This window comes from Podarcis erhardii, assembly GCF_964252035.2.
Source record: "Podarcis erhardii genome assembly, contig: HAP1_SCAFFOLD_656, whole genome shotgun sequence".
Lineage (NCBI taxonomy): Eukaryota > Metazoa > Chordata > Lepidosauria > Squamata > Lacertidae > Podarcis > Podarcis erhardii.
The window spans coordinates 3,000-16,659 of record NW_028292989.1 but is presented as its reverse complement, the minus strand read 5'-3'; the positions used below and the strand labels follow the sequence as shown (position 1 = coordinate 16,659).

At 39.4% G+C, this 13,660-nt stretch overlaps 1 protein-coding gene across 1 annotated transcript; it reads left to right on the top strand.

Moving 5' to 3' along the window:
- Positions 1–877: 877 nt before the first annotated feature.
- LOC309334334 (dynein regulatory complex protein 11-like) lies at positions 878–11,568 on the top strand (the record flags this gene model as incomplete). Its single annotated transcript, XM_081882315.1, has 9 exons — positions 878–1,346; positions 2,512–2,783; positions 3,177–3,312; positions 4,532–4,809; positions 5,718–5,940; positions 7,344–7,630; positions 8,293–8,320; positions 8,961–9,185; positions 11,312–11,568. Coding segments are annotated over 9 exons (2,175 nt in total), but the record flags the coding sequence as incomplete, so codon positions are not given.
- Between the last annotated feature and the right edge of the window lie 2,092 nt (positions 11,569–13,660).

Below are 13,660 nucleotides of genomic sequence, written 5' to 3'. Positions count from 1 at the left end.
ACAGGGCTACGTATATATATATGTATATATCTGCTCTAGTTCAGAAAAGTCATGAAGGTACATATTTTTGAATCAGTTTTTTGCTATTGAGTATCATCAATCTATACATATTCGAGGTGATAAGAATATGCTAAGCGTTATTTTCCGTACATCCACGTTTCCCCCTTCACTGGCTCTAGAATTTCGAGCTAAGTTTTGAAGTATACCTCGCCCACTTCAATGTTTTAGGATTTCCTCTTCTTTGATTCACCGCTTGGAAACGTCTTTGCTCTTACTACACCTGGAAGAATGGCGGTCAGCAGTATCTCGAATCATCGTATACTAACGTATGGAAATTACGCGCTTACATGTAATTGCAGACTAGGAAGCTCTCATCGTCCCAAAATATCTAACTTCCTGTCTACTTCAACGTTAGAGTCCAGCGATAAGGCGTTGTGAAATATCAGATATCAATAGTTTACATCGCCTTCTTCACCACAAAAGTTGCTTTAAGAGCCTTTCCAATAATCTTCTCGATACAGTAATTTATTGTTTTTGCTCCAGCAGAAAAATGATCAGTAAAAGACATATGTCATAATTTTTTTGTCAAGCGGAGTGGGAAACTCCGTTAGCTTGTAGGTACTGAATGCCTTCTTATACTTTCATCTCCTTACTCTTTGTAAAAGTTGCATTATATACGGCCCTCGTGTATGAACTCTGATTGACTGACAAAAAACTTTTCTGTAATGACTCTTGCGCTGCGAGTAGTAAATATACTCTTTTTTTCTTTCTTTTTTCGGATTCGTCGGATAGGCGCAAGTATTGTAGCTCTTTTTGACAGTATATATGTATTTATTACTGATGCGAGTAGCCGTCAAGCTAAATACTCACCGTCATCATGTCGCATCAGACATTCAACTCAAAGTACACAGGGGCCATGGAGGAGCTGAAAGACCTCTTATCATTGGAGGAAGAGTGCACACAATTGCCGATCACGAATGCTGCTGAAGGTTCCATGTATCCCCCGAAACTCGCGAGACTTTACGTTCGTTATATACTGTTGGCAAATCAATTAGAAGAATGCCATCACTACATTACTCAGCCTCAGAAACGTCAGCACGTACGAAAGGTGCTAGACGCCGTGTTGCTTCGAGTACTAGAGGTGAAAAAGCGAATGATAGAAAATGGTCAGAGAGATGGCTCTCCGCACATGTATATCATGGATATACTTGCGTATCTAGATGTGACACCAGAACAGGCGCTGCTGCGCATTCCGCGCTATATACGTGAAGAAGTCGAGAAATGCGGGGCTTTGGACCTAAAAATGCAGAAGCTCCACAATTTTTTCTCCAACAGTTCTCTGTCAGGTGCGATGTGCTCGTAGTTGAATAGTTTACAACACTGTATGTGTAAGTTAATGCATTTGCAAACGCGCGTGTTAGCTGAACATCCAGATAGTGCAGAGAGAGAATTTTAGAATGCGAACGCTGTAATCACACATCTGCCTACCGGTCAGCACGTATTTCTGATATAACTGTATATTTTCTCTTTCTTAGAGTTCAGTTCATATATATATATATATATATATGCATGTTCAACACGAGTACTTTGTATCAATGCAAACATTGAAAACCAAGCAGGAAAATCAAATACGTATGGAAGTGCTGAAAAAAGAATCAATGTATTTGCATATAACTGTTTGACACCGGATAGCTTCATGGATTCGGTGTTGGAAAAATTATACACAGACGTATAAATTTTCATGTTGATCATTACAAATACATGTGAATATATATATATATATATATATATATATATATAACAGTGATGTGTGTATAGACGTGAAAGCGCTACATATATGAGTTTGCGGCAGTTGCAAATATGCTATGATATTGTGTTTGTACATAACGCAAGCGTATAATCACTTGCGTGCACAAGTGTCTTTGCCTGTATGAGTCTAAATTGGTATAAAGAAATTTGAATTAAAAAACCCTACCTGCAGTGCCACATTCAACTACTTTTTTTGATAATGTACTGTACGCTCTTGCTGCTTCATAAGGTAAAATTTGCGAACGGAACACTTTATTCTAGCACTTTTCATTTACGTTTCTTTTAACTAATCAGTGTGCTGTCCGACGCACGTGAGTTGTGACTGTCCAGTTGATAAAGCATCTTGGTTGGACAAACCAGTGCTTGTGTGAAAACACAAGCTCTAAAGCACGAGAATATTGAAATGGTTCTTCAAAACGGAACCTAGACTTATTTGTGCCTTATACACTCTCTCAGATCCTCACAACCGTTCTGCAGATGGAGCGCTCTGCGCGCTTCTCAGCACCAACTTTCTACGGCACGACAGAAGATTTTTTCTGACTCATAAAAAACATGATTGCACGTATATCCAGATGTATCTGGGAGGGGATCCCTCATATGAGTATATACACATTGTAGGAACAAATATAAAGCTGTCACATGACGTGCGAACGCCCGTTGGGATGATTGATAATCCAATATACTGTGCGTAACCTATAACAGAAAGCGGAAGGCCGTTTAAAGATGATTTCAAGAAGCCTATTCAGTTGACACCGCTGCTAACAGAAGAAGAAGCCAGGAAGATTATACTTCTGCATGAAAGAGGACGAGCAAGTATACGTCGTCTGAACCTCCTCATATCTTTTCGAAGAAGACGAAGGCGTTCTTACATACAAAACACAAGTCAGTCAGCGACATCTGGGAGTGACATGATCAGGCTTGACACCTTGATACAGAAAAAAGTAGTCATAGAGGATAAGAAAATTGAAACGAGCGTAAGTTGAAAATTGCAAAACTACTTTGAAAGCAAGAGTTTACAAATTAGAAAACCGACGGCGGATACAACAGAGGAGAGGCTATAAAGCTTACCGTCTTTGTATAAAGGCAAAAATGACAGACTTTAGCGCAGGCGATGTAGGACGGCAAGGTATTCAGAGTTTACCTATTCCTATATTTTGAAAGCCTGATCGTGTTACGTCTTTTTCGGAATGTTCTTCCTAGTCTTTACCTTATATATATATATATATACAGATATATATATATATTAATTGTGTGTCTCGATACATGCTGACGCTGAAGGGCGTTACATATGATATTTGTATTTCTCTCCTACTCCTCAGTGCTGAGCAGGCATAACAGGTAGCGCATTTTTTTGTTCTACATAACAGATCGAGGAGAATACACTTAGACAGCCTCCGATCCCTCCGTATCGTCAGGCCCTTTGTTTCCTGAAAATGCGTAATCGTATTTTGATAATGACGTTTTCAAAGGCACTTATATTTACAAACCTACAAGTGCGCAGCTGTAGGAGAACAAGAGGCAAGCACATATGTTTTATAAAACACTCTTAAAAAGGAATCAACAGCATTAGCCGCCTAACCGAAAAACCTTTTCAAAACAGTGAAGCGTAGCTGTGTTCGAAAACGTTTTCATTTTCTAGGGTGGTCATTCCATTCCCATTTACAATACATACACATGCACAAACACACACACATGAACTTACCCACATTAGGTATTTTGAACTCCAGAACGAAAAGTTGGAGACATCTCTACTGTATAGCAATGTGCTGCACTCCATAGCAGCTTTTCTCCACTTGATCGATTTATCCTTTATTTCAATCACAAATGTTGAACATCCTTTTTAAAACATGCATATCAGATAACAACCTATACTCTATATATATGGATAGTGAGAAGTCTGCAGATACAAATTGAAGCGATTGCTCGCGTGGTTACGCTCATATATATATATATATATATTCATGATATATAAGATACCGCATAGGTGATACGGGCTAACTACGTGTGCAGAAAGAAATCTAGCAATCAGGAGTGTAGAAAACGGTTTTGCATCTCTCAGGTGATGCGTCATCATTCTCAGCTTTACGAATGCGCCGCCACGTCTTCGGCTCAATTATTGCAGTAGATAGATTATTGTTCGGCACTACGGAAACAGAGAGTTTTCCATGCTAATGCAGCTGACGTCCCAGCGACGATTCACATTTAAACGTGCGTTAGAATTCAAAAATCCACTACTGACACTCACGCTTTGCTCAAATTTCCCAGATTTATCTTTGTGGATGCTAGCTGCACTAAAAGAATTATTTATAACTTCAATGAATGCACACATACACTCGTTCGCGAGTGGAGCGTTCCGTATTGGCCTGTACAATCCCTTTATGATGCATCAAATTATCTTTTGTAATCGCCAGAAGCGTCAATTTCTTCAGATAGACTGCTGCAGCATTGGATATGGATAAACATATATATAAAGTCGCAGGATTAGGCTTATATATGCATGCATATATAAAAATATATATATATATATATATATATATATATAAATTTAAACTTGTTCAAGTTAGCGCTGGTACAGGCGCATCTGGTGCATGATTATTTCGATGGTCGTCGACCCGTGGTCATCTAATACAAACTTAGATCAACATTTGGGTACTATAATCAAGAAGTGTTTTCACCGCGAGTGACTTTGGCTACGTATAAAGAAACTGTGTGTGCGACATAGTGGATCCTGCCAGGATTCGCGCTGCAGTGAGGATACAAGCTGCATGGCGAGGACAGGCTTGCCGCTCTAGAGTGCGGCGGCTAGTGGAAGAGCAATTGTGCTTTTTGGGCGCTGACGTACCAGAGAGTAGTGCGGAAAACGAGAAGGATGAAGAGGAAAAGCTGAAGCGTATCCTACACACAAGAAAACTCTTTCAAGTCGAAGCAGAAAAAGAATATTTCGTGGGCATAAGCACCGCGCTCAAGGAGCTTCGCCTTACTGTTGGAGAGGAACTGAAGGTATGAGCTTCACGCGTCGCCGTACGTAGTCAGTATACATTCTACAAGAATCAATTTTCTGCATGTAAATGCGTGTCGAGTTCACCCAGTAAGACTATGCAGGACGCTCTCAAAGAAGCTAACTCTGTTGAAGAGAGCGGCATCAGGAGCAGAACGTTTACTTTCAGCACACTACCGCAACCTCATAAGCTCAAGTTTTACATAGTCTGCCACATCATATATTTTCCGCAAATTTTGAGGTGATGTATATACACGTATACATATATATATATATATAAATATATATATATATATATATCTTGCTTCTGTATACAATGTATGGAATCCACTTCTGAATACCGAAATTATGCAGAGCTATCTCCCATTTTACTGTTAGTGACCAGTATTCTCTTATGCACGCTTACGCCCTCAAACTTGCATAGTCAAAGCACACTAAACGAATAAGCTAATCGGAAGTCTGATGCTAAAGCAAGTTGGTTGCCAGTATGCGAAGATATCTGCGCGGAGCTGCCGCGGAAAAGCTAGTCGAACTGAGGTGCTGAGGACGCCTGGCTGTTGCTGCTTTTGCTGTTGGTGATGCTGCTTCTAGATAGCTGTTATCACTTCGCGGCTATTATGCATACTCAAATTAAACTAAAAGGAAAAAACCTGAACAACATTTTTCTCCTCAAAAAGCACGCCGTTGCTGTAGTGACTACTGATCACGTTTTAGTCAGCTTTGCGAAAAAGATTCAGTGCTGCTGTTGCTGCCTCCGTTAATTGGCAATAGGAGCTTTGAGTATCTCCTAATATTCTCATGAACTAGCATTCATCTTCAGCTATGGTGACTGCTGTGAGAATCTGCTACAAATGCTGTGCTTGATCCCTTCGCATCAATCGCTTGATGCTGTTTGTGTTGTTTTGGAAAGATACGAGGCATAGAAGAAGGGCAAGACTGGATGTTAGAGTTTCGCAGCAGAGTCGGCTGCCTTCCTGCGTCTCTTGCTGATCGAAAGAAAGACTTTGGAGACGCCCTTCCGGTTTTATCTGAAGGACTATCTTACAGTGCTCGACTACCGGGCTTGGACAAAAAAAATAGTGCACCAGCTACAACAGGATCATCTTCGAAGGCGAGAACAACACAGGCCACGGGTAGGCATTATGCGTCAGCTTTCTGATCATTCTGTTTTGAAGCCCCGTAGCTGATGGTTTATTGATAATGCATCCGCATTGATATCTAATCTAATGACCGTCTCTTCCTTTACTAAGGAACTCATTAGAAGAGAATGCTCTTGATACCACGTTTTCAGTTTCTCAGAAGCACTATTCCTCTCCCTCTTCTTATCAGACCATTAAACAGTGTTGAAGGAGAGATGACGCTGCATTGTAAGCATTTATATGCACTTGAAAAGTGCATGCGTATTTGCGCTACGGGAAAAAATTTTTTCATACACACATAGAATGTGCATGCGCCCTTACGCTTTCATGCAAAAAGCTGACCTTCGTAATGTCGAGCCAAGTGTACTAGTGGTGCGTGCATCTTATATTGAGGGCCCTCCGCACATGTATACATTCAAATATGTATACATATAAATACATTATATTGATATACATATATGTAGATATACATATACGTATAGATAATACGTTTTTATTGTGCAGGGAGCTTACGTAAATTGCAGTCCCTATATGAGATGAGATCTAATTTTTTACAATTGCAATACACGCGCTAACTTGATTTCGGAAATACGAACTTGTGTGGCAACGTTGACGGCTAATGAAGCGTAAATTCTTCCACCTCAACATAAAAATCTAGAAATAATAGAATACATGTCTACACATGGCAAAAATCTTACAAATGATTTTCTCTCCTCTCAACTTGTTTGCGTCATGGCCTCTAGCGTTTTGAAAAATCTCATAGTGGTGCTCTACCTGAAAGATTTTTTGTCTCACACTTTGTATTTGCTAAAAAGTAAGGTCATGACAACCTATTACCTAGACGAAGGTGAGTCAAAATGCACCGACACGCTGCTTTAGAAGCATATGCAGCTGCAGCTGAAAAAATCCCACCATGCTTTTATTATTGATACTACAATCGAGTTCAAGAATGAACCCTGTCATAAACGCCCAGATGAAATCTAATTCTTTTTTTGACTGTGTGCGTGAGGTTTACTCGTGCACCAGTATGGTATCATTGATGCTATTGTATGACTGTCATACGCACATCTTATGTCTTACCGAGCAAGTAGCCGACTTCCCTCGGCTCATGCGATTTTGACATCGTTCAGAGCTGTCCCGAAATAATAGACTTTGGAACTTGTACGGCCGTTTGATAGTGCTGACGAGGTTGTATGGCGCATAGGCACCCACAAATAAATACTTATTCCTCACCAATAATTTTGCCCGGTTCTCTCGGCTCACTAACAAATTTCAAAAATTACTCGAAGTCGCATAAAGACAATTCAAATTGTACACTTCGCTTGTTTTAAAGTATAATTCGCGAAATGGCGCCCAGACTGAACATTGATGCCTTGGATCCTCGTTCACCCTCGCAGCCGCAAAAAAAGAAGAGCAAAAGTCCAACATGAAAAGTGAATTACCAGCGCCTGCTGCTTTGGAAGGGGAGGGGGTGGTGGGAGAGCTGCGTGCGTTGGCGGAAGAGTTCGATACAACATGGGCAAAATACGAATGCACCGTCAATCAAGAAAATCACTTCGATGAGTGTTTAGCACAGTCTTCGCTGCTGCCCGCAATAAAAGATGAAGCAGAGAAATATGTAGAAGAGGTATTGCAGAGAGATTTGAAGAAGATGCAAGAAAAACTGGACTTCGTGAAGGAGAAGGTGAAGAAGAAAAATAAAAGACTAAAAAAGTCGAAGAAGAAGGAAAAAAGAAAGAACAAGAAGTGCTGCATTGCAACAACGCTCGTCGCTGGAGTTTCGGATGATGAGCTGTTTGGTGAATTAGTCAGAGGTGGCATTTTGAAAGCTGTGGAACCAGCAACATTAGATGACTTTTGCGGAAGTGTACCGTCACCAGTGTCCCTTCCTTTGAGCGACATGCTGCCCTCTCCCACCGCTTGGCACGTAAAACAGTATTTGGTTGAACAAATAATACTCCCATTAGCCTCCAATCATATACGAAAACGGACACCTTTTCCAGCGAAAACGTTGCTGCTTTTCGGACCCGAAGGTGAGAGGCAACACGGACAGAGAGGACAAAAAATTTATACGATTTTATGAGTAACTTCCTAGTTCCAGTTTTGACAAAGTTTAATAGCGGACAATGTCTTGCATAAAGGCCACTGAGTCTTGTATAAGATAAGAAGAGCGAATTACTTAGTTTACTGAGCGCCGAGTAAATTGAAATACAGATACTTTCAGTTTACGTGAAAACCTTGAAATATATCGAAATGAAAATGTTCGTGTAGTTCGTGTAGAGTTTCGCGATAGAAAAGGGAAACTGAAGTGTTGTCTGCTTTCATTTGTTGGTATATGTCCACTAGTTATTCAACTCTTACGATAAAAAGGAAGGTATTATACTGTCTCAAGGGAATATATATATATATATATATATATATATGTGCTGATGTGTTATAATATCCTCGAATACAATATTGATGTCTACACACCTAGGCATTGAACATTTCGAAGTATATCTAATTTGATGAGCGTGTTTATATATCGCGTAAGCAAGAACGCCACGCGATCAAAGAAAAAGCACACTGAGCTTTAGTGAAGTCAACCACTTAGCGTATCTGACATATTGCAAAACTACTGAATCAGCAGACGAGGAAGCTATGAAGTCTCTGAGGGGCACCACTTTGACAGCCTGCGTTTTTGGCTGATCCTCTATACACACATATCCGCCGAAGTTTCTATAAACTGGTGGATGTCTAGATGGGCCTAACCCGCTAGATGCACGCGCGGTTCTATCATATAGTTTGGAAGAGTTCAGGGTGAAACAGCGCGGAGGGCAAAGCATAGCGTTCTATTATTGCATCAGTGTACAACTCAGAACGAAATGTCACAGCAACAACCTATGCTTGGAATAGTTTTGAAACTGTTCTGTTTTCCCAACAAGTTGGACGGACAATCCTGTTAGATTCTTTCAATTTTTTCCGGAAGAAATAACTTCATCGCATTTTCCCGAAGAAGGTCTGTTACATTTCAGGTTCGGGAAAATCTTTCCTTTCGCGCATCATCGCCACCGAAGCAGGAGCGTTACTCTTTGACCTCTCACCTAATGTGATTGAAAATATATACAAACAGCCGAAGACTGGCACTTCTTTAATGCTTCACAACACGTTTCACGTGGCCCAGCAAGAGGCACCTGCTGTTATTTACATAGATCAAGTGCATGAAGTTTTCACAGCGAAGAAAAGAAATGAAAAGAAGGGTACTGGCAAAAGTCAGGCAGCTTCCACTGCCTACAGGATAAGAGACCAACTAAAAAATCATCTTCAACATGTATGTGATAAATTTAGTTTGGAGAATGTCTGTACATTCAAAATCAAAAATGAACTTCATCAACCAATGCTTTATATGCGTGTCAGCACATGCCACATGCGTTTACCTATTTCACAAGATACGCAGGATCTACCATAAATTTTTCATTTGCACATTATTCCAGTCTGCGAAGACACGTGAAGACAAGCGAAAAGCTTCATAAGTCAGTCCTCAATCATGCACACATTGCGCACTTGAACCGTACACAGTCGCTCAGCTTTTCAAAGCACCATAACACTCAATTCTGTCAGCAGGGAAATATATACGTATTTAAACGAAATAGGGTAGCAATAACGAAGAGAAACAGAAGTGTACGATATACATATACACGTACATATGAAAGCAACTGGATGCATTGATATATAGGAGATTGTGTGCCCATATGGATGCGCATTTGAATGCATATATGTAAAACCTAACTGAACGTTATCGAATGAAGGAGACGCCAAACTGAAAAGGCAGTTTGAACAATTGGTGCTGTGCGTTATTAGGCAAGTAGACCACCTGCACTCTCAACGAATTGTTCATCAAAATTTGCGTCATCCCTGAGCAGTTCCGAGTCTAACTTATTTATATATAGAACATATGTGTATGTGTATGTGTATATATTTGTGTCAAAAGTATACATTGACGTCTGCGGTAGCATTTACTCTGCTCCACTCTTTCAGTGAGATATATATCAGCAGCGTGCAAATGTGTGCATGCAAAAGCTTTCTTTTCATGATGCTATAGGTGCAGTCACAGAGCAGCATATGATGCGCATGCTTTCAAGAAAAAGACTGCTCGGATTCTCTGTAGTTACTGTTGTCATATATGCTTGTACCGATAGGTAGATATTCACGTATACAAATATACAGACAATATGTCTATATATATATATATATTGTTTATATAATTATCTAGACATATAAATGAAGACAGGAATAACACTATGTGCGTAGACTCTAAGTATGTACTAGATGTACGACTCATCTCCCTACAATTATGTAGATATATATACATATATATATATATATATATATATATATATTTTACACGTCTACTGCAACTCGCATATGAATTATATTTGTACACGCATTTATATGGACTAGATATGATATGTACATATATATATATATATATATATGTACATGTATAGTATACAAATAGACTGAAATTGTATGCAATGATATATATATACACAGGTTACATTACAAGATTATTGATTTTACATGTATGTATACATAAAAATCACACCTTGGCTGGAACTGGTATGTAGTCTTATGACAAATTCACAAATAGGTGTAATCATTCAACGATCATGTGCATATATATATATATATATATATATATATATATATAATATACAAATAGACTGAACTCGTATGCAATGATATATATATATACACAGGATACATTACAAGATTATTGATTTTACATGTATGTATACATTAAATTCACACCTTGGCTGGAACTGGTATGTAGTCTTATGACAAATTCACAAAATATGAAGAATTTCTTCAGCGATCATCTGCATATACATAAGTATATATATATATATATATATATATATATATATATATACGTATACTTAATATGTCTAGATATAGTATACACTTCTACCAAAACTCGCGCATAAAGCCATATCTATATACGCGTAGGTACTGCAGTGAATTCCTCATTATGTACATATATATATATATATATATATATTCTGGTACATAGACTGAATCTCGTACGTATTAACATACGTACACATGACATAGTACGGGATTGACATATGTATACATATATATATACGCAATTGATCAAACTTATACATAACTATATGTAAAAAATTACATTATGTTAAAACTAAATTTCGAAAGTAGATATATATTATATACATATATATTCCGCACGTGCATAAATTAATTCTTGTATGTGAAAGTTACACGTGTAGATAAACTATATCAACTGCCTAATAATAGACGCTCTTCTACATATCGCTTGTTGTGTCCTTATTTGACTTACGTCTGCACATGCTATGTCAACTAGTGAAAATTGCGTTTTACAAGGTAAAGGCGCCTGGGAACCAATCTGAAGACTGTAGCCGGATCTTGATTATCGGCTGTACGTCGAAACCATTTGCTGAGACAGCGGACGTAAAGGGAATGTGTGCCTTCTTTGAGCACAAGCTATGGATAGACGCTCCAGATTCTAACGCTAGACGCGAGTTGATTCAAATGTTCCTGCGAAGACAACACGTAGCTTTCAAAACCTTAGAGACAGCAAAACTTTCAACTATTGTAGAGGTAAGATATCTGCAATTACCAGATTTCAGTCCGGTGGAGCAGTCGTGGCGAGCAGTCCTTTAGAAATTGGAGAATTAATTGTCCAAGAAACTAACCGAACGCTAGCAACAGATGTGTGGATTGACCTCAACTAAATATGCTTGTGTCCAATATAGTACTTTTAACGGCGCACAGACCCTCGTATATTCTCTGTGCTCTGATAGGCAGTCCTGCTCGAATTCCCCGTACAACAATATTGTACTTTATCAGGGACTGCCATGAACCATCACATCATAAAAAACACAGTAAAGAACATGTTTGTTTTAAGATTTATTTTATCTCGTAACTGTTTAGGTGTTGTTTCTACTTTGTTGTTTACATCAAAGTGGGTGCTTGGCTGTGAACAAATACATCTCCCGCCCGATTTGAAGACGCACATACTCGTGAGGAAAGGATCCACCAAAATTCACTCATCAGTGTGTTTCACAATTGCCTAATAATATCAGTAGTGTTCAAAATCAGAAAGGGATCTTGTCAGCATCTAAAGCAAAGAGCAATTTACCGATAAAGAATCCAAGCACATTCTTGACATCTCCATTGAAAGCCCTTACTTAAGTGTACGCAAATGTAGTCAGATTCAAACGCATACCATCTGTCGTTGTAGAAAAATGTTCAACCAGTTCCCCAGTGTATGCCTGTAAGGTGATTAGGGACGTAAACCGTCTGTTATAGTGTCTGTTGGCTTTTGCTTAGCGAATTTTCTGTGTACACTGAACACGTACTAAGAAGTTTCTATTATGCCGGGATCCTAACGTCTGGTACATATCAAATGAACAACTAATATGCGCACTTTCTTCCTAAGGAAACAGTTTTGGAAGATGAGTTAGCCACACAGCTGCAGCGTTGCCTCCACATTATTTTAAGTTGTAAGACGGGAGCAATTGACATATGCACATCCAGCGCTTTTGACGCATCGCTTGCAGATGACTGAAGGCTACACCTCTGGTTCTCTTGAAGCTTGCGTAGACAACGTCGTGGAGCCCCGTAAAACAGCGCCACTTGCGGCGGGACCCGATCGAGGTAAATGAATTCATAGCACCCCTGTCGCGTCTTCCTTGTTGTTGGCCTGAAGAAAAAAGGAAATTTTTGGAATTCAACTTTGTAGTCACTGGGGAGAAGGATAGGGTGGCTGCACGAAAAGCCAAACTAGAGGCCGAACGCGCTGCGGCCGAGAGACAAGAGAAGATGAGGAGAAGATGATTTTACCGTGGGTGGATTTATTTCTGAATCCAAGTAACAGGTCAGGGGCACATAGTAACAGTGGTTCTAAATGGTTTGCTGTTCTTAAAGGAACAAAAAGTCAAACAGATAGAACTGTACCAAAAAATAGCGCAAAGAATGCTAATTGAGAATAGCTTCTTCTATAGATTCAAAGCTTTCCCTTCAGGTGAAACTCCCGTCTACCGCAGGTGTCTCAACTTTCGTGTATCATTTTGATTCGTCTCAGAGATCGTATGTGCATAAGCGTGTATAGCGAGTTTCTATCAGTTTTGTCCTGTCCAATTGAGAAACTGCGAAATAGCATGTGACGACGTATTGATAAACATTTCTGTCATCTTCACACTTGTAAGCAATGCTTCAGAAAGAGATCTCACGCAATTTTTCAGGAACTTTGTTTCTAGTATGCTTGAATGTCCTAAAACCTGGTAGTTCAAGAAACAATCGAGTCCTGCTGAAACAAGTTGCTGTCATTGAGTTCAATCAGTGTTTTGAGGTACGGATGTATCAAGTATTCATTCCTCGTATAATGCTTCAAAATTAAGCAAGTTTCCCGCGTGTTTTTCTGCCACACACTAATGTCCAAACAGGGTGCTCAGGACACCTTTCGCTGCTGGATGAAGTAGACAAGCTTTACGTGCAGCGTACCGCATATATGCATTCATGGCGCACCGCAGTATTAAAACATTCAGTCATAGGTTGAATAAACAGGTTTGCGAGGGGCTGCATCACCTGAGAAACACACTGCAATATACCTTGCTGGTTGGTCTACACAGGATTCAATAAGACCTTTTCTGATTCTAGCAAAGAACAGCTTGCAGAGTTTTATCTCTTC